The sequence below is a fragment of the Centrocercus urophasianus genome, unplaced genomic scaffold (genome assembly GCF_019232065.1).
Source record: "Centrocercus urophasianus isolate 14NV4802_14NV808 unplaced genomic scaffold, USGS_Curo_1.0 seq_20, whole genome shotgun sequence".
In the NCBI taxonomy this organism is placed as follows: domain Eukaryota; kingdom Metazoa; phylum Chordata; class Aves; order Galliformes; family Phasianidae; genus Centrocercus; species Centrocercus urophasianus.
The window spans coordinates 14,350,016-14,372,020 of record NW_024884756.1 but is presented as its reverse complement, the minus strand read 5'-3'; the positions used below and the strand labels follow the sequence as shown (position 1 = coordinate 14,372,020).

Below are 22,005 nucleotides of genomic sequence, written 5' to 3'. Positions count from 1 at the left end.
GGATACTAGAAGCATCAAGCTCACTCAACTAAGCAGTTGAAAAAAGAATCAGATGTTAGTACCAGAGTTCCCCACTAAGCATCCCATAGAGATATTAATACTGGCCCCTCCGTTCTCCACTAGATTGAAAAGACAGCTCTATGCAACAAGTATCAACTGTGTAAGAAACTCTTCTATAAAACAGTGTTCCTCAAGTATTTAAATCTCTAAAAACAGGACTAAGATCTTCTGTTTTCTGAAAGAAGTTTATATGAGCAAAAAGAAGTATTTTAAAAACATGCAATTTAAAAAAAATATATTTATAAACCACAGCAACACTGTCTAGAGCTAGTTTGTAGCAATAACAGTAAACAGAAGCATGGAAGTAAACAAGAGGTAAAAAAATAGTTATAGCCAGTGCTTGAATACCTGAGTCACTGCTGTCGCTACTGCTAGATGAAGAGTCACTGCTGCTGGATGACTCTGAGCTACTGCTACTGCTGTCAGAATCAGAATCTGAAGAAGAGTCTGTTCCCGAAGATGAAGATGAATCTGATGACTCAACATCTTGTTTCTGAGTCATTATCATCTTCGGTGCATTTTTCAGATGCTCCCGTAATTCATCTCTAAGGAACAACGACAATATCATCAAAAAAAAAAAAAAGAAGCCGCTTCCCTCTCCCACCTCCTAAACTGAGAGGCAGGGAAGGAAAGCAAATATTAAATCAAACAAAAATGTTCCTCACGTAAGTCCTCCAAGGCCAATAGAAGTGAAGAAATTGATGGCAAAGCGAGTGTTTCTTGGGTTATCCCGAGGCAGTAATCCCTCAAAGAAAGGCTGCAATGTTCTGTTGAAAACAAACATCTAAAATAATCAGTATGCCAGTTTAGCACTAATTCTCACTGACATTAATAGACTTAAAAAGGAACTATATTACATAGCACAGTGAAAATTCTCTTCATGCATTTTTCAACACTTTCCTTGTTTATATCTGTGATGTATATTAACAAAATACTTCTGAGAGTCTAATAATGCACTGTCATAACCTGACAGTTTGAGGAGCCTGATTTTGCAAAGCCCTGAGCAGACGTGTGAAAACACAGCAGCTAGTGAAAGGATATTACTTGATGACCATGAAGGACTTGTTAAACAGTCAACCCAACTAATGGGAAGCAGCTCTAGCAACCAAGATGAACGCTGCCAGAACGCAATGTATTAAAAAACCACAAACGCTTAAAATAATGTTATTGACATGGTACTCAAGGACAAGCAACTAACCCTAGAAAAACTAGAATCAGGTCCTTTTCTTCTAAACTTTGTCAGAACAAACAGCCACAGCAACTTTCATTACTGCTGACAAAACAATGAAATTAACAGACTGGCACTTGACACATTCTTATACAAGTTGTACTGTCTTTGGAAAAAAAAAATATATATATATAGCTTTCAAATAAATACTCTTGCACATGGCTGAACTTGTCAATGGTAGCATTCAATTTAAAGGGACTCTAAGTCTCTAATGAGTAAAGTTATACGTTAACTTATTCTTGAAAATTGCAGCTATAAAACCACCGATGTAGTTGAATTTGAAAACAGAGGTTTTATCTGTACTCTTTCTGATGAATTAATTCAACGTACTGTTTTCAAAATAAAACTTCAACTTACATGTCCTTTAGTCGTGCATTTAAATTTGGAAGTCCCATATATTCACTAAGCTCCTGAAAGAATATTTTGACAAAAATCCTACTGGAGGACGTGGTTGTTTCTTCACTCAGTATTATACACTCCAGAACCTGAAAATGTTTAGGAAAAAAACATACAAATGAAAGAAAGTATGTTCAAAGTTAGCCTAAAACCCTTTGGCCTCCTGAAAAAACAAGTAAAGACTATTTATTTATTTTTGTTCACCAATGCACACTAATTCTCAGTCAAGACCTTTTCTTCCTTGAAAGGTCCGTTCTAACAAGAAATTTCTGACCATTTTTAAACTAGCAATTGTTTCAGGGTTTATCCTGTCCAAGAAAAGTCAGTGGAAGAAAAACAGGTGTGAGAACTCCTGGAAAGTTAAAGATTTGAAATGGGTGTTCTAAAGAGGTGAGATATTTGGATTAATTTGTGTGTGCCTGAAGAATGTCAATTAGATTACATTATCGAACAAGAATAAAAGTGTAGGAAAAGAGAATTGTAATTATTTCTAAAGTTTCATATAAAAAGCTTGAAAATTTTCTGTATGAAGTTAATTTTAGATGATTTCTTTACATTTACTTTTTGAGAGACAGCTAATTACACTGCTGATTAGCTAAAAAAGTGTACATTTTAATCAACCAATTCCAGCTCAGCTCTGTAAAATAACAGCTCAGAGCCACTAATGAAGAACTGTGGGAGACAGAAACAGGACAGGATGTTCAATGGTGTATCTCAGAATACATTTAAAATAATTCTGTTTGCTACAAGTGCCAATAGTTCCAAAACATTGAATGAATACTAAAACCAATTTATTACTAATTTCTGAATTACTACAGATTAATAATTAAATAAAAAACCTTTGACAATAGCCAGTTCTACTCACACTCCAGGGAATGGAATCAGTGTACAGCAGATGAGCAAACATCTTGGCAACATTCCTTAATTTGTTTGTTTCCAAACGATGAATGGTATCATACTGTTCCTTGAAAATAGCTTCAAAGGATTCCATATATTCTTTCTTTAACATGCAGAAACGCTGAAACAGTATTTTACAATTTAAACAACCAGATTAAGCAAAATATTTAACATGCAAATAACATATGCATAAATGACTTATGCAGTATAAATGTAATGCTGCTAATATTTATCACAAGACCTTCTGTTAAAAACTGATACTTAGAGAAAACATCTCCAAACAGATACAATTGATTGCTTCCAGCAGTTTGTCAGAGCATGGAACTCATCTGCATTGCAAAGTAGTAATTAATAATTTTGACCTACAGCAAATGATTCAGCAATTTATTTTACTTCTATACATCCAGTATTCTCACTGGGCGTAACCCCTCAAATACAACTTTTTTCATGATGTCACTGAGAGGGTATTTAAGACCAGAGAGGCAGCAGGGAACACAGTGAGAGGCAAGACACTTTGGACATAAACACTGCAATCAACACTAAAAAAATTTAAAAATTAAATTAATTTTTAAAAATTAAATTAAAAATTAAATTAAAAATTAAATTATTTTTTTAAATTAAAAATTAAAAAGAAATTAACAGTTATATCCTACAGCTTTTTAACATCCACATTCAAATGGCTGGTGCTTCATAACAATATCAGCAGAAATATTTCCTCAAATACTGAATTAAAAAAAAAACAACCTACAAATGGAAGTAAACACTTCCTTTCATCAGAACTGCTTACTCTATTTGACTTAGCGAGTCAGCTCTGCCAATGTAAGAGATAGGAAGAGCTTAGGCAATTAACCATGACTACATTTGTAGTTATTTTGAGAAAAATGAAAACGACACCAAAGACCCAAGATGCTAAATGTTTACTGAAAGACAACAAAACAGGGAAAACCAGGACAGCAACTATTGCTTTGTCTTATAAATAAAATCTACTAAGCAGCTGAAAGAAGAGTCTCTAAACTCAACTGTTAGCATTAAGAAAAGGATCTTTCCAGTAACTCACAACACTTTTAACTTCTTTTAGTATCAATGCCTTGGCCTCCCATTTACTTCTCTACTGTAGTGGAAAAATGGGAGGCCAAAAAGCATTAAAAGGAGAAAATGAGTTCTCATTTGGCATTCACTGTGCTTGTTACAATCCAGATGCTAATTCAATCAATTAATATAATCATTTTCAGTATAATAAAGACTATTAGTTTTACTTCTCTATTAAAATTGGTTTGACAAGAGTAAACCAAAAGAAATTATCTACCATCGAGTGTAAAATCTGAAATTAGGACTCACCCCTGCCAGTAACCCAAAGAATTTCTCATATGTTCTTTGCTGAGCGCAGCAGTCAAGTATCATGTTGCAGAGTTCTTTCTGATTTCAGAGAAAACATTTTTTCTAGGTAAATTTGCTGTAGCAGTACAAACATCATCACAAAGTATCAAAATATTAAAGAAACGCTCACATGGATGCCAGCTGTGAAGCAAGATATTTACATAACTTCACTGGATAAAACAGTAGTTTTCCAAATTTCTTGTGTTTCTGAAGTTATCTCAGGGTTTATATTTGCACTTTCAGCATTTGTATTTTCTCTTATGCTTAAGCTGATGTCTTTTAATGATTCTGAGCTCACTCAATGTGTAATTTAATAACAACAGTCAAAACTACTTTACTAACTGTCTTTGCTACAGAGCAGAAAAGAACACTAAATCCCTGCATCTGGAGAAAACACAGACAAAGAAATCCATATTTAATTACATCACAGGAGACCCCAGAATAACTGGTACCTTAGCAAATGCTGGTTATCTTCATAGCAAAATGCCAGACTTGGAAGCTAGATAGATGCACGTAAATGCCTACCTTTGTGAGTAGGAGCAGACAACTCATGAATGAAATCTGTATACATCTTTACAAAGATCCTAAAATAATTAGTTCAATTTTCAACTGTAACATTTCTTTATGTAGCGGGTATAATTTTACAGGTTTTTTTAGTCACAAAATAACCATCTAGTAGTTTAAGCTTGGACACATTTTTAAATCCTACTGCTAGAAAGAATGAAATACACAAAAAAAGCAATTGCTTTTTTTTTTTTTTTTTTTTTTTTAAAGGAGTTTTTGCACAAAATAAACATAAAAAAGCATAAAACCAGGAAGACCTCTTTTACCATTCTGAAATCTTATTTTCAAATAACCTTTTTCAAAAGCAACAAAAATAATTCAGAAGACTAACTTGAGCCTTGGCAAACTGATGTACCTAGGCTTCTTTTCTTACTAAGGAAGTGAGCTTGGCTAGGAGAGAATGCAGGAAGTAGAGGCAGATTGGCCTCCCAAAGCTTTTTTTTTTTTTTTTTTTACACACAGACACACACCAGTGACAGCCTGCCTTCCACCTCTCCTGTCCGAATGCATGTGAGCATAAGCAAACATCAGCTATGGCAGAAGATACTACCTGCCAACTACCCAAAACAACCAGTTCCCTCCCACTCCACAAAAGGCAGCCTTGTTGGAAGAAAAGATATCTGTCCTCCTTTCTGCTCATTTCCCAGTATAATCACTCCAAGTTAATTATTGTATCACCCTCCAGCTATAGATACACATAAATGTTGTTTTCCTGACTACATAAACTGAGCAGACAGTGGCATGGCTTATGGCACAGTCACTAATACAACCAAAGCAAATATTCTCATATATGCATAAAAGCCATCAAATACTGCGTTGCAGTTTTCCCCAATTATTGTATACTTTTCCATATGACCAACTTCACAGCGTAAATCAATTTATGACATTCCCAAATAGGTTTTAGAGTATCAGTCATGTATCTTTCATGATTATTTAAAATAAACTTTAAACTTTCCACTAAGCTTGCGATGCAAAAAGAAACATTTTGCCCATCACAAACTGTACTCAGAACAAACAGCAAACCAATCACATTTAACAAGAAGAAATAATCCCTTCCAAATACTGAGGCAGCAACGTATGAAAAAGAAACCTAAGTTTGTTTAAAGGCATTCTTTTCAACACTGTCACACTGGGTTAGCTTGATATATTAAAATGCATATTAACCTCTTATATTATCCTGCTTTACAGTAATGCTTCAGGTAATCAGTTTTTAAACAATAAAAAGGGATAAAGTGCTGATGCCATTGCTAATAAAGTCAGCAAGATTTGAAAAACAAATTACTTCTTTTCCTCATCTTAAATGCAATTACAATATTGGTATCCCCTGTGGTTTACAGTAATTAAATATTTTAACATTTTAATTAAATATTACAATGATTTCTAGGAGGGTATCTTGAATAACCACACACATGAAAATAGCTTTGCCCATAGACATCCTTACCAGTGTTATCAAAACAACTCAAGGTTAGGTCTACAGTAACTGTCTTTCAGATTAAAAATTAACAAACTTGAAAATGATTTAATTATTTTTTGAGAGATGTAACAAGTTCACAAAACAATTCCAGCTTCAATTACAGCTTTAAAAGGTTAGTTAACTTGTTTTGTTGCTTCCAGTGCTAACGTTTCTGAAGATGATTAAGGTGAGGAAAGCTTGTGGGTTTTACTGCAGCATTTGCTTTAAAGAATGTAACAAGCGCTTCCCAGTTTTGAAGACACTTTGTGTACTGTGCTGTCCAAAGCCTTTCATACAATGACAAGCAAGCAAGCATCCAGATTTGGTCAGATATTAAAGTACAGCTATCTTGTCATGAAGTAAATAAATACTTCAAAAATATCTGATCTCCAATACAGAACGAGCGAAATCTTTTGTGAAGATCTTTACCTCAATACTGTATTATGGAAAAATGCCACTTCCCAAAACTGCTGAGATGGAAAATAAGGAGAAAGACTTCTCTACATATACTGCATTTCCCCAAGTTCTCACTTGAACAATTCCTGATCAAGCAGGATAATGGGTTGGATGGACTTAAGCGCAGCCTTCCAGGGAGATTATCTTTTTTAAACCAGCATTACTGCTTTAAAGAACAAGCATACCCTTGCTACTCTACTCTATTAAACCAGCTTCACACATAAGGGCTAAATAACTTCAGAAAGAGAAGTTAACTCACTTTTCTCACTCCTTTCTGATTCTGTGTTTCTTCTTACACTATTTTTTTTTTTTCTTTCATTCATTCTCCTTTGCTTCTTGCTGTGATTTCTTTCTGTAAGAGCCACTCCTCCTATTTCAGAGTTGACCCACAGCTGTTCTCCAAGGAGGCCGCTTTGCTCCTCCTTCCCTAGCTGGAAGCGATGACATTTCCCCTCTCCTTCCTTGCAGCCATGCAGTTCTGTTCCTGCACTGACTATACAAGCTGTATACAATCTGAAGCAACCATGAGATATCCCTTATCCACAGACTACTAGTTCTTTTTAAAACGTACAAGTTCCCATGCTAGTACGGGTGTTTCTACGATCATGTAATGAACTGAAAGAACCAATATGCTGGAAACAAAACTAGTAAGGGATATAGGCTGGTTTACACCACTGTGAAATTACCTAAAATCAGCATCTTGTTTTTGTACATTGTTGCAGTGTTTTCACAGATGCTGTTCCTCATTCTTCTCTATTTTATTCCAGCTCAAGTTTATTTTACTACCTTTAAGCTTTCCCTACAATGGTAGGGAAATGTAGTGCATGCAACTTACATACGCCTATTTTTTCCAGCATCTCTCTCTTCCTTCCCTCAGTTCTCAGAATTATTGCACAGAGCCAAGGCTGACAAAGGGATAGAAGGTGCTTCAGTAGCAGGTGGTCTGGCAAACTGCACATAATGCTTTTGGCAGTTCCAGGTCTGTCCTCTATTAGGTCAGCTGATATTCTTCAACTTCCATTATTCCTTTGCCTACATTTTTTTTTTTTTTTTTTAAACCTCAGTTTGTTTTATGATTAGAGAATTGTATGATTAAAGTTGAACATACTCATCAGAAGACAATTAGACCTACAGGATTTTATGTAGGAAGAAAAAACTGTATATAAGGACACACATGTATTTAATTGTGCTGCTTTAAATCTGCTTCCCGCTACAAGTCTGCAGCACACATGGAAGGCTCTAGTAAAACAATACATTGAAGCCACACAGCATATGCTTCCTTTCAGTCTGAAAGGTATGTGTGCAAAAATTAATTTATTGGAAACATTTTAATAAAAACATCACCTACCACAGTTATAAAATGCATGCATCCTATTGAAAAAAGAATTTAAGTCTAAACACTTCAGAGAGTTGCAAAAAAAATTAAAAAAAGGTAGCATTTTCTCATTCAAAAGATAAACGAGTCAAATGCCGGCACCTTCTAATAGATTTCATGTATTTTAAAAAGCACATTTTAAAATATAAATTAGGTTTCTGGGACTTCATTCTGTGTATACATGGCTTAGAAGTTCCCCTTAATTTGTTACTATTTATTTCCAAGAGATACTCTGAATAATCCAGCTACACAATTAGTTATTTTCTTCTGCAAATGTTCAGTTCCTCCATGATCCTGAAGCCTAAACAAGTAACCCCTGTTCAGGTCATGACAGAAACCTCAGGTCAAACAAAGCACCTAGTTCATTCCCACCTACTTAACTCTGTTTAGGAACTGCTTGCATTTTAAATATGTAATCTACATACTAACTGGAGGGAAAGGAAGAAAGTAGATAAACTGGTTCCATAAAGGGCATTTTTCAGATTTTATCTCAAGATCCACATTCTGCAGTTATACGTGTGTTTCTGATGTAACTTGGGGGATTATACTGATGTCAATGGCACTGCATGGTGCACACAGTAAAGCCACAGAACAACACCCCATCTATTAAAATTTTATATTTTAAATGTAATACAGTGTTTAGAAGCAGGTTTTTTTGCACTTAGTCTTCTGAGGATCTTACATGTGTAAAAACCGGATCAAAAATACAGCATAACTCATAAGAACTTAAATTAGTGTAAAATGGTCAGATAGTAACCTAGTATAAACAAGCATTCAGAACAAAACTTCCACTTGAAAAACATCACAAAATCAAATTTCTAGTGGAAGTGCGGACCCATCTCAAACAAACACAAGCCTACTGGTAACACTGATCATTCTTTCTCTCCTCAATACCTTTTCAAGTCGCCTAAGGAACAGACCTGAATCCGAGAAACAATTTATCATCTACACACCATGGAATACTCTAGATATCAATTCACAGGGCATATAACCTAACCTATCCATCCTACGTACTGAAAGAATACACACTATAAATCAAAGGACTGTTAGAGGCATTCCTAGGATCCTACAGATTTTAAAAAGACAGCCAAACAAAAAAACCCCCATCATTATGCCCTATATTAGTTATTGTCTCTCAGAGGAAACTGCATCAAGCCAAGTCCTATTTCAACACAAGTCTGAAATAAACTGAAGGCTCCACGAAATAAACAAATAAAATGATAGCCCTGCTACAAAAGACAGGGAATGGCACGGAAAGATTTAAGGATGATCATGTATTACAGACAGTAGCAAGGCTGTGAATTACCAAGGTGCAGCTGCCAAACCAACCAGATGCCCCACATCTGACAAAAGTAAACCAATGAATCTCTGAAATCACTGACTTGATCAGAACGGAGTTATCAGATTTAGATCATCCCTCTGCATACCAGCTTCTTGGACTCTGTTTTCACTGAATGTCAAGTCAAAATAAGTACTCCTGCTCTCTTCAAAACTAAATTAAGAAATAGCACAAGCAAGACACTCTCACCCCCCCCCTCCCCCCCCACCCCAAAGTAGGACTGTTTTGAGGAAGTGTGACTCCATCCTGTAAAAATGAAAATGTGTCAAATGCATGCATAAGTCTTTCAAGGGTGTGCTTAAAAAAAACTTCTCATATCAAGTAAAAGAAATAAATCCTGTGACCCATTATTTTTGTTTTTGTATAGCCACACTGAAGGTCAGATATTGTTACAGAAGAGGCCCTAATTTAGTTCAGCAAAGTTCCAAGTGTTGCTGTATACAGATTCAATTTACATCACAATCATTGGGAAGAACAAACCAAGCCTTTCTGTTTTATCCAAATTCTTGAAGAGCAAGAACAATATATTTTTTCTCCCTGAGAAAGACTGAAGAATAAAGTAAGAATCCTTTACGAGCTCAGCTTGAATGATGCTTCAGTCCATTTTAACTAAGTATTCTGTAAGCAGTAAAATCTTTCAAAAATAAAAAAATAAAAAAAATCCAAACCCCAAATGCATTCCACATACACGTGGATTCATTCCACATACACGTTTCACTAAAGAAGGAGCAATTCTCCAGGTAAGTACTTGCCACTCCTATCTAGATCTGAACTACCATGAAGAAATCATTTTCTTTCAACTAAAAGCATCAGAAACAAAAACACACTCTCTTTCAAGAGCAGAGGTAACAAAACCTGGTAAGGGAAAAAAAAGTGAAAAGCCCATTTCTGACATTTTTCATTGGGCTTGGTTTTTTTTTTTTTTTCTTTCTTTTTCTTTTTTTTCCTGTAAGAGTTTTGAAGCCAGAAGAACTGGTAATACCACATTCCTCTACTACAGTTTTAACTTAAATTTTCTTCTTTGGCAGTGCATTGGATTCACACCATTTTAACACGGATAATAACAGCACTTTAAGAACAGAAGTAGTTCTCTCTGCCAAGATCAAACATATGCCCAAAGCAGAAACTGAAAAGCTTGTTTAGAACAGCTTGTCACAGGCTGTAGTACAGACTACAACAAAGCTCTTCAACTTTTGATCTGCACGCTTCAGTTGGGTCTAAAAAAAGCAAAAAACAAAAAAACAAAAAAAAAAACACCCCGAAAAACAAGAAAATGCACTCAAATAAAAGGGTTTCTTGAGCTTTAACAATGGCTTTTATTGCTTTTTTTGCTGTGGATTTGACTCACATCGGTATGTTTGTTCTGTTCCTTAGCATTAGAAGTAGTACTTAACTATTCGGAATATCAAATTCAGACTTTTATTCTCATTATTTTTCTGCTTTTAAGGTAAAAAAAATAAAAAAATAAAAAAATTAAAAAATGAAGATTTGAAATATATTTACAGTAAAAAAAAAAAAAAAAAGCCTGCTTTTCTTGAGTGTTTTTGTAAATCCAACTGAGGCCCGACATCAAAAGTTGAAAGCTGGGCAAGAAAACTGCTTGTAAGCTTGCAACAGAAAACTGCAGTTATTTTTAAATGAAGAACAGAACACAGAGGTAGAGAAACTTCTCAGTCGAAAAGAAAGGGCATGAAATAAAAGGTGCAGATGAGTATTCTGAGAAGAGGGAATATGTAGCTGGAGACTAAAAATTAACTATGCAAATTAGACAGAAATGGATGATGTTTGTGCTCAAAGGCATTCTTTATTTCTGAAAAAGCATTTCAGTTCATAGCAGAATGAAAAACGCCTTGGTTTCAAGCCACAGCACAGCAACTTACTAAAGAATAAATAAAGATTGCCAGCATTCCCATCAACACCGAGTCACACCTATACTGTAATGCCATAAAGCCTTATTAGGTTGTTCTGCTCCATAGATGATCCGTTTGAACCTTAAAGCTCTTCTGCACGTGAGATCAGTGTGGCAGACCCATGACAGGTCTGGTAGTGCATTAAGCACTTCTGTCACAAAGCAGTTGATGTGACAATCTGTAATTCAACCGCTGACAAAAACTGCTGAATTTAAACCTGAAGTCAGCCCTACTCTATCATGTCTGAAGTCTCTGCACATAAAGATTTGAGACAAATGCCTTAAAGTAATTAAGACTTTATTAGTCTCAAAACTGTCATTCATGTCTGTCTTCAGGTTTCAAATACTCTTAGTAGTTTTTAGGTAGCACTTCACAATTCCTTACTCAAAACTGTGGAATACAGTCTTACGGACAAAAATAATGAAAGCTGGTTTTTATTTGATAAAGTCTTCTGGAAGGAAGAAATTGACATTTAACATAATTAGAAAACAAATTTTGCAATGAAAACTTTAAGTTTTCCAATTTTTAAAAAGTAAAAACCATACTGAATGACACTAGAATTAACTCTAATATGCCCATCTCGTAATAATTGCCACTCATAGTGGGGCTGGCACAGAGCATGTGCTTTACAGGGTCTTTATTACATCAGAACTGAGGCCAGCATAAAGGTTTTACGGAAGAGCGATCAACTAACCATGGCATCACCACCTCTCCTACATGCAAACGAAGCTGCAATTTCCTTACATGAACAAACATGAGTTTATCAAACATTTCAGAAATGTATCAAGAATGGTTAAAGCTTGGAATCATAAGATGTGAAAAAAATGTCGGGCAAGATCCAGCATCTTCCTGAAAAACAGGTTCATGGAACTTTCATTTAAGGGAAAACCAAACAAACAAACAAAAAAAAGAGCAGAGGGACAGGGAGCTTTATAGCTAAAAAAAAATTCATCCTGTGACTTGTTTCAACTATGGAAGTAGTGAGAATAATTTCAAAAAGGCTTCATTTAAGAAGGTACGAGATGTAAGAGAATTTTGTTTAGAAATAGAGGGTCAAATCAGACAGAAATGCCCTGCCATCCATTTAGCACATGGACAGATCTGAGGTGCATAAATCCTTTTATAACTTCAGTATCTACAACTAATCGTCCTTTCCACTCTCACACTGATCAGGAAACTGTATTTTCCTTCTCCACTATAAAACACTGCTTAGGAGCTGTAAGCCCATACGAGTCAAAGCTCTCACATTTTTGATTAAGGTAAAATAAAAAGTAATGATTATTATTAGGGAATGAAAACAGCACAAAGAGGAGGTGGCATCTTACGAAAAGATGCAGATTTACATCAGTTGCACTCAGTCATGAACTGCAGTAACTTTTGCAACTAGTATGAGTGATACCAGTTTGATACAGTTGATACCAGTTTATCTCTTTTCATAAAACAATGCATACACACACACAAAACGCCAACAAGAACTCTTCAGCATTTAACCTAAAGGCATCTAATTAATAGTAATTAGAACAGAACCCTAGTTATATGGATCACATAACATTCTTTTTTTTTTTTTTTAATAGGATGCTTATGCTAACTGCAGCCAATCATCTATGCACCACAAATTTTAATATTCAAATACAAAAATTCGTATTAATCTGCATGTAATTCTTTTCAGAGTGTTAAAAGTTGATATTAAAATTTGTGACGATTAGAGAAATTTGAACACTTAAGTAATGACAGGAAAAAATATACTGGAATGAAACATTAGGAAAACAAAGCAGTGCTGTCCAGAGAAGTAACCAGACAGCTGACAGGATATCATGTTTTGTACCCCTCCAACAATTGTTCTTTAAAAATACATCACTCAGTAGAAACATTCCAGAGATTAAGTCTTGATGGTAAAAAGCTTCCATACTGTAGTGAACATTGTATTTTGTTTGATTACTAGTAGTTCCATATACAGACTGTTAGACAATTTAATTTATCCATCATTTTGTAAGTCTCAAAACTAGATCTGGAAGTTCCTTTCAGAGCTTTCCTACAAAATCAAGAATGAATAATAACTTCTGCTTTTGCAATGCAGCAGAAAAACATGTATTTACCCATTTCTTTTGCATACAGTAATATTCTTACATTTTTAAAATTGTCATTGATAGTAGAAATATAAAATTTCTCAGAGCTCACACTTTTATATTTCTACAAAGCACTTCACAGGGTTATGTAATAAAAAAAGATTAACACTTGGTAAAAGGACCACATAAGTATGAGAGAAATAACACATTAAATTCATCTCTGTTTATCTGCTTATTTTCATTTGTGAGTAAGGCAACCCACAAAAGCAGAAGAAAATAACCTAATGCCCAATACTGAGTCAAACCTCACAAAATACCTAGTTTTCTGAACTGAAGTGGTAGAAAAGTCTATTTCTTTCCACACTTCAGATTGTGATTAATGCAGGTTTTTCTTTTAAATATATATTTTTTCCTTGCAGTTCTTGACCATAGAACAGATGATAGCTGAGACACAGCAATGGGATTAAACACCAGCAGTTGAGAATCAGTCATCAAACCAATTACTAAAGCAGTGATGCTGAAGTTATATCTACACTGTATAACATAGCTTATGCATTCCTGACTGTTCTCTACTCTTTATAGCTGAATTGATTTTCTGCAACACAGCATTTTTTCCCCAACTACTCAGGAATTCTTCAGGTTATGGCTTCACTGGAACCCAGAATCCTATCAATGCTTTGTATTGCATTTAGGCAGCGTTGAATCATTTCATGCACAAAATTAAAGAATCAAATAAGACAAAAACATAGCAGTCACCTGAAACTTTTAAATTACTTTTATGTAAATTGTTTGCTGGCTAAAGGACAATTTCCCTTACTTGAGAACACATCTGATGATCTCCAAGACTGCAACTAAGCATCCATACACAGATTGCTTTAAATCAATACACAATATTACTAGGAAAAAAAACCAACACAACACCAAAAACTGAAAGCAATGACATGATTCATTCTTTTAATACCAATCTGTATTTCAAGTCCTACTGACAAACTCCACAGCTGCCCGAAAATAGCTCCAACTCCATTCTCTTTCAGAGTCAGAGTTCTGAAAATGTCTTCCAAGTTACCGCACTTTTGTTATAGGATAACCATTTTCCAACAGCCCAACCAACAAATCTTTTCAGGCTTTAAACAAATATTTTAAACTGCTTGTCAGCAAGGAGCAATTACACAAAAGAAACGTGTTAAGAAATATGTCAGCCTACATGCCCTAAAGGTTTAAAGACATATTCAGGAAAAACAGCTATAAGGAGACACTGTCATTCATTTACTTGCCACACAAGTTACGTCCCAGGACAAGTAAGGTTTCTCAATACTACACAACTACTTCACATTAATAGCAACAACAAAAAATAAGCTTACCGTTTGACTTTCAGGAAAATCCATCTTCAGCAATTTGTGAGCACATTCTTCAAAGTCTAAGCTGCAATAAGAAAAAAAAAAAATCTTCTTATCTGAGCAACATACAGCTGTACTAAAACACCCGAAAATCACTGACTTTTGTTCACTTGAAAATTTTGATTACAGCAATACTCACAGAAAAGTCCTAGTGCAGTAACTTGTATTATTGTATTGTAGAACAAAGATTTTTGTTTGAAATGATGATTTAAGAACCCACTGTCAAAATAACAGTTAATTTTCTACCTTATAAATCAAGTTCCATATGGTACTTAAAAAAAAAAACGATGCTAAAGCAGGATTTAAAAAAAAAGAAGAGAATTAAAATTCGGTCACATCAAAAGAAATGCAATTGCATATAAATTATATCATGTTTACCTTGACTGAATAGCAAGATAAATGGTACGACGGAAAGAAACCAGATTGATTTCTGTTTTGTCATGGACAGTAACTTTCTGGCCTATGAAAGAAACACAATTTGGAAATAACAAAACATTAAGCCATATTTTTTATAATATCTATGTATCTCTTAGAACGTATCTATTTTTATTAGGTCTGCAACACATCTGTGTAAAAATACCTTTTGTAGAAATACTTAAGATTTAGGCAGTATTGTGTTTCTATATTTATTTCTATCAAAGTAAAGAATTTAAAATCAATGTTCACCTTATCTATGACTAACAGGTAAATATTTAGAGATACAGCAGAGATACAGAAAGCCTCCTTTTAAATTTTCACTCTAATGTTACATGCTAGTATTAAACACTTAGATCTGGGAATAATTGCAGATTAAAGCCTCCCTTAACATTGCAGTGTTCTTAGTTTTATAAAATGTGCAACAGAAGTTCAAGCTTTCCTTTACAGTTTAACCTACAAAAAACAGAAAACGTGCACACAAAACAATTCCAACAATCAAACATAAGACAAAAAAAACCTCCAAAACGATCACCAGTAAGTTGCCAGTCACACACTTACCATCTTCATCCTCTTCTTCGTCTTCATCTTCCTCTTCATCACTACTTCCAGCCTCCTGATCTGGTTCAGACTCACTGTCACCTTCATCAAGGATTTCTGAAAGAGCAGATTAAAGGTGTACAGAACATAATAATTCAGTTACCAAAACAACAATTGATCTAACATCTGAGATTGAAAGGATGTCTCAGTCAAAGTAGGTATGCCACAACTGGCTAAAAACATAGCTGTAGGGACAATACTGAGGAAAGGGACAGGAGTATGTCAGAAAGGAGTACAACGAATTGAAAGGCAGTTATCTGAAAAACAAATGCACCTGCAGTTAAACAATAAGACTTGTAACGATAGTTGGGTAACTAAATAGCATACAAAATACACAAAGAACATCAACACATATTTTACATATAGCATGCACATATAACATCTAATAGAATACATCTATTATGTATAAAACATGTATGCCTGTACACGTACACATGTACACCTACCTTTCTTGAGCGCTTTGTATTTCTCTTCATTTTCCATAAAGTTGGGATCCATCTTGAAAACATCTTTAAAATAAAAATGAGTCTTTAAAACACGAAATGAAAATAAGGCTGTATATCAAATCTTCAGTCTGTTTTTGAGTGAAATATAATCATGGAAAATATTTCTATTTCTAACTTACTAAGAACATCCTCTGGGTTGTATTCATCTTCTAAAGGCAACATATGAGTAAACTGATCTTCCTCTTCCACTAGATCTAATCCCTCTGGAATGATTGGATGATCCTTGAAGCCATCCTTCCGTACAGCAAACATAACTTCTATCATGTACTGAACACGCATGTCAATTTTAGACTCGTGGAGAATGTGTCGAAGACGGTCAAAGATTGCTTTGGAAAAAAAGAAATATTTAATATGGACAAGGACTGAACATAACAGAAAACAAGAAAAGGCTAATATATTGGCTCATTATACTTACCATTAATGCCTCTAGGAGAAACTTCTGTTAGCTTGAGCCCACTCTCCTTAAGAAATCCAATTGCTACTTCAATACTGTCATCAGTAGGCCTTTCAAGAAGCAAGGTGAGCATTTCCAAACATAAAACCTCATGAGCCTTTAGAAAGAATATCAGTAAAGAACCAGAATTTACAATATTTCTTTGAGGATGTCACACCATTTGTTTAATCACACAAAGAAGGCAACACTGGACAAAACTAATTAAGAGGTTGTCAACATTTCATACACAATTTAGCTATTTATATTTACACTACCTTCACAGTGAACATGACTATACTTTTGAAATATGAATACATTCTAATGAACATTTTACCATTACTGAAAAAAACAGAATGCATTTATATAGACAAATAAAATAATACTTAGCTTACTAAAACTAGTTTTAGCATTGCATAGTCTTTCAAAATAACTGCAAGAAGTAACGTTTCAAACTGAAGTATCTTATACACCAGGGAGAGAAACCCTGGTACTTCTAACACAGAAGATGGTAAAACAAGGAAAGATACAAATTTGATTCAATTGATTCTGATCCTGTCTACAGACTTAATCATCTTTGTATGAGATTACAGTGCTGCAAGAAAATTCCATTTAGTATCTGCAGGAATTCATTTGCTTTCTATCACAAGCTATCAGAACAGTATCCCAAACATATACATAAAGTTTTGGGAAGCTCTCAGACATTAAATGCAATGGCTAGAGATGAGAACATCACAGCCATATTATCAGACGAAATCTCTTTTCTAGAAAGTCCCAACAACTTATAGCAAGTACTGACAGGAAATCCGAACTCAGTTTTCCCATAATTTATGGAAAAGGAGAAGTAAATTCACTTGAGCTACCACTGTCTTGAAGCTAAAATAAATAGAAAGTCATATAAAATATGGGCAAGTGAAAACAAAGTAACATACCACATTCTGATTCATCAAATGCGCAACGAACTTTGAAGACGTCAGACAGAGTTGCTGCAAAAGAAATAAACGACTGGAAACTGTAACATCTTACATGAAAGAAACACTTGTAACTGAGACATTCTATACTATCAATTTGTGCTTCTCAGTCAAATTAAGACATGAAAATAACTATTTTGGTATACTGGCAATTATTCTACCATTAGGACTGCATACGTCCAAGTAAAATATAAAAATAGCATCACAATTCCAAGCTGAAATCAGTAGCCAAGCTTTCACAATACACGAGTGCTACTTTATTTAATGTACACATGGCAGGTACATAATGATACAATACAAACCACAGGTCATGGCTGTGCACCTCAGAAATACCTAACTTGAATACACTCCGTACAAAATTACTCAGCAGAATTACAAGTTTTAGCATTTTGTTTCTTCACATTTTTTGCATACCTTATCGTTTCTGCGATATCCTTTGCGAAAATTTAGTATCAACCTCTTGAGAATCAATTCACCAATATTTGGAAACTTTGAATTAATAATTGCCACAAGAGCCGCATAAACATGGGTAAAAATTGGAGAGGCACCCTGAGCTTGCAAAATGGATCTAGACAGCAATCCCCTGCAAATATACACAAGTTTAAGAATAAAATTTTTCATATAATAAAACACAATGTTTTCACCCATTATGTATCACAAAATAGGATTGCACTGTTTGAATAGTTAGAAAGGTGCTATGTGGTCATTTTCTAACAGCTGTTCACTGCAAAACCCAGGAGGAAAAAAAAAAAGCCCTCAAAATGTGACTCTTTAAAGCACTACTTACTACAGGGTTAATAAATGGAATAGAACTCATTTGATACGTGTATAAAGGAACAGAATACTTGGTTTTAAAACTATTAGCTACAAATGCAAATTAAATTAGTCTGGTTATGATCATATTTATTGTACAATCATCATGATTTGTAACTGCTAGAATCATAGAAATACCTAATAGCCAAATAGCCTTTTCCCCACATTACAATGGGAAAGATGAAGGTGGTAAACAGATCAGTCAGTTAGTTGTAGTAGTGTTTTGACTAAAAATATTTACTTCAGATAAAGTCCAGGAACACAGAAAGAAATAGATAGACACATGTAAATTGCAAGTCATTCAAGTAAAGTCAATAGATAAGCTAAAATAAAAAGGAAACATGCTATCTGCTCTACTGTCTTATTCTTCCAAGCATGTACTCCTTCCTCCACCCCTCTGCTCCCAGCCCCTCTCCTCAAGCATGGTAGTCCTCTGCATAGGAAAATATAAGCTTTTAAAGTCAGATTAGTAACCATACACTAAACATACAGTGATGCAAGAATGTACAATATACAAATTTACAGAAAAAAAAAAAAGTTGACTTAATTATTTCAACATTTACCTTCCTCGAACAATATTCTCCTGAAGCAGCTCATGAATAATATTTTCTATATTAGAAACGTTTACTTTATTGACGAGACCGTTGATGGACTTCTTCAAGGCTTCCCAACTCATCCTCTGATATGCCAAGCTATTCAAAGGCATCACAGATTAGTAAAGCATAAGTTTGTGGCAGTGCTGTTATATATATAAAAATGCGAAGATGCAATATATTAAATAAAAAAACTAAGAAAATATTCACATCACAGATATAAAAACTAGCTCACAATTATACATTAAATGACTACAAACCCACCAAACCAACATGGCATGCCAAAATGTAATTCCCCATAGATGTGGTAAAACCCAGAATGTTTGTCTTTTAAGGGCATTAGGAAAAAAAAGCCTGTTTATGCTCTGCATTCCACTTTTCCATTAAGAGCAGAAGTGGAGAGGGTCATAGCCTGATTTGTTACTTTCATTGTTGTCTGTTTGGCTAGCATTTTGTTTTCCTCAGAGACAGGTGGAAAGAGAAGATGACTTAAGAAAAATGGCTCTCATTTTTTTTCTGATCAGAAAGGTATCTCAAGAAGCGTCCCACTTATATCAACGTTCCTTAAAACCCTTGATAGTTTTGTTTTTCAGGACGAATTCTAACGTTACCTTCAACTCACCTATTTTTATCAGTAATTTGTTCTTGCATCATCCTGAGCTTGGCAGGTGGAATATATGCACCACCTGTGCGAGTAAGGATTGGATCCACTTCTTCTTTCTTCTTCTTTGAAGTGGCCTCTTCATGAGTATTTGAGCCCTGAACTGTTGACCTCTCTGGACTCCTATGATCAGGGGAAGAGAGTCTTCTCTTCCTCCTTCGGTCATAATCTCTTTCTTCCCACTTTTCATAGTATCTGTCTCTCCCTCTCTCCATCCTTCTAAAAAGACAAAAAAAAGAAAAAAAGAAAAAGAAAAAAAGAAGCTGTTTTCCTCTTTTGTTGTTTAAAGTGAGTACCTTCATAGGAATTGAAAAACAGGTCTTAGTATTCACCTTTCTGAAGATCTGTCATCATAATACTCCCTTCTTGAATATTCTTGATCATATCTGCTGTCATCAGAATATCTTCTTCTTCTGGGAGATGGAGACCTGTCACGCTCTACATCCCTATTCACAAACCAAGACACAAAATTCTCAGTAAAAGGATTAGAGAAACTATGCTATTAATAACTACCTGCAATGCAATCTGTTACATACACACCAACAATTCCAATTCTGCACTCCACTCTTAGTATGTGCATCACTCAAAAACAAGATGTTCCCTTTATAAATTGTTGCCAGACAGCAAAAAAATAAAAAATGAAAATAAAGAAATCGATAGAATCACGTTAAAAGGAAGCACCTCCTACCATGTGGGATAAACACTAAATGTCAGTAACATCAAACACCAAAGGCAAGTGCCACACCGCATTTCTTGAAACTCACGTATTCACTTCAGCTACTTTTGAGGTGGTGCATGAAACAGACACCACTAAAAATGATTGCCTTTGGTACAAGATGCTTTATTCCAATTCAAATATGAAATATAGGTAAACTGCTAGTGCATCATCTCCTGCATCAGTAGAATGTGCTTCAAACAATACTTGTACACCTCTTGCTGGCCTCCATAATCTTGCTATAAACATCAGTACTGTTCCACAAAAGAAGGTGTTATCTAATTTCCATTTTCAAGATCCCTGAGATTTTAACTGAGAATTTTAGACTAAAAGTATTTAGTCTTAATTACAAATCTATTAAACTACTGCTTTTTATACACGCAAGTATTTTATTAAACCTGCAATTATTTTTCACAGGTGTTATGGTAGTGTATAAAATCATACTATATTCGGTTTTCACCTTCGTTGTTTGTTTTAATTTTTCTCTCCCTAGAAGGTGTGTACATACATACATACATATATATGTATATACATATATATATATATACACACACACACAGTCACAGGGAACATAAATCAGTCATTTCTACCTGTCCTCTGGAGTCAAACTTCTGTGCCGTGGACTGTATTTTTCTTTCTTTTCATGACTGGACCCATGCTTTAATAAAAGAGAAAAAAAATTCAACTTCAAAGACATAAAACAACTAGTGTGAACACACACACACACACATATACATATAGACATCAAGACATATGATGGCTTTAGCCTGCTACATATTTATAAGAAGCAATGTTCATCAAATAAAGCTAATAGCAGTCCGACTCATCACAAGGAGAGCTGCTTCTAAATAACACATACTTAAGCAGCTGCTACATGATACTCTAGATGCTAAGTTTTTATCATGATTTCAAGAGGCTGAACACAGATGAAAAATCATACAGGTTACTAAAAGAAATTACAAACTGGATGAGACTGAGTATTTTCACAGTTTACCCTGTTTCTACAGGGCATTTGCTATGGATTACTGTCAGAGACTAGGCAAAAATCAACCTTCAGTCTTTGTTCCTTTACTGTTTTCTTTATCCATACATCCTTTTATACTTTGTTGTATCATGTGCAACACTGTTTACAGCCATCTACCAGTCCTTGTTTAGCAAATGGCAAGTGTATCTCCCCTCTTCTAAAGATTCTTTTTTACTTTTTAATTAAAAAAACTCTCATTTTTTTTCTAACCATTGTATGTTTTCTCACTGAATCATTCCTAGCTTCATAAATTTGACATGTATAAATTTAATATACATAGTAACAACATGAAAAAGGTGGGTTTTTTGGGGATAATGAGTTCTCATGAGCTCTACAGCATTTGCCTTGGCCCAAGTGGACTAACAGAGACAAGGGTTCATAGGAGTAAAACAACGTTACTGATGTGTCTGTCTCTGGGAGTTCTCAGGTATCCTTGCAAAAGCAACTATTTTGCTGAATAACTTATTTCCCTCAGCTTTTCCTGACCAGGCTTCCTGTCACAGGTTACAGTATCCCTCCCAGCCCATTCCCAAAGCACCCAAAGAACCTACCTGGCTAAGTTAGTCATTTCAACAGGTGAGAGAGCACTACTATAATCACTTGGTCAAGAGAACATGAGGACATACCTATGCTCAATACCAAAGGATATTTGAGCATCCCTGCCAAAAACTACTTTGGCAAGAGAGGCTGGAATGTAACTAGGAGCAAAACAGCCCAGGCAGGGTTGAACACAAAAACCCCAAGAAAGCTAGTGATGAAG

At 34.8% G+C, this 22,005-nt stretch overlaps 1 protein-coding gene across 10 annotated transcripts in view; it reads right to left on the bottom strand.

The window, feature by feature from the left end:
* The window catches only part of CWC22 (CWC22 spliceosome associated protein homolog), a 190,123-nt gene that overhangs the window by 5,353 nt on the left and 162,765 nt on the right, over positions 1 to 22,005 (bottom strand). For all 10 annotated transcript variants that reach the window (XM_042821974.1, XM_042821975.1, XM_042821978.1 and 7 more), the window contains 17 exons: positions 20,812 to 20,879; positions 19,839 to 19,952; positions 19,468 to 19,725; positions 18,816 to 18,944; positions 17,854 to 18,022; positions 17,401 to 17,454; positions 16,454 to 16,589; positions 16,158 to 16,364; positions 15,979 to 16,041; positions 15,494 to 15,589; positions 14,897 to 14,978; positions 14,483 to 14,543; positions 3,920 to 3,997; positions 2,550 to 2,702; positions 1,646 to 1,773; positions 726 to 827; positions 409 to 605 (listed from right to left, as the gene is read on the bottom strand). In XM_042821974.1, the coding sequence (XP_042677908.1) occupies positions 409 to 605; positions 726 to 827; positions 1,646 to 1,773; positions 2,550 to 2,702; positions 3,920 to 3,997; positions 14,483 to 14,543; positions 14,897 to 14,978; positions 15,494 to 15,589; positions 15,979 to 16,041; positions 16,158 to 16,364; positions 16,454 to 16,589; positions 17,401 to 17,454; positions 17,854 to 18,022; positions 18,816 to 18,944; positions 19,468 to 19,725; positions 19,839 to 19,952; positions 20,812 to 20,879 (2,095 nt within the window). The remainder of the gene's footprint in view (positions 1 to 408; positions 606 to 725; positions 828 to 1,645; positions 1,774 to 2,549; positions 2,703 to 3,919; positions 3,998 to 14,482; positions 14,544 to 14,896; positions 14,979 to 15,493; positions 15,590 to 15,978; positions 16,042 to 16,157; positions 16,365 to 16,453; positions 16,590 to 17,400; positions 17,455 to 17,853; positions 18,023 to 18,815; positions 18,945 to 19,467; positions 19,726 to 19,838; positions 19,953 to 20,811; positions 20,880 to 22,005) is intronic.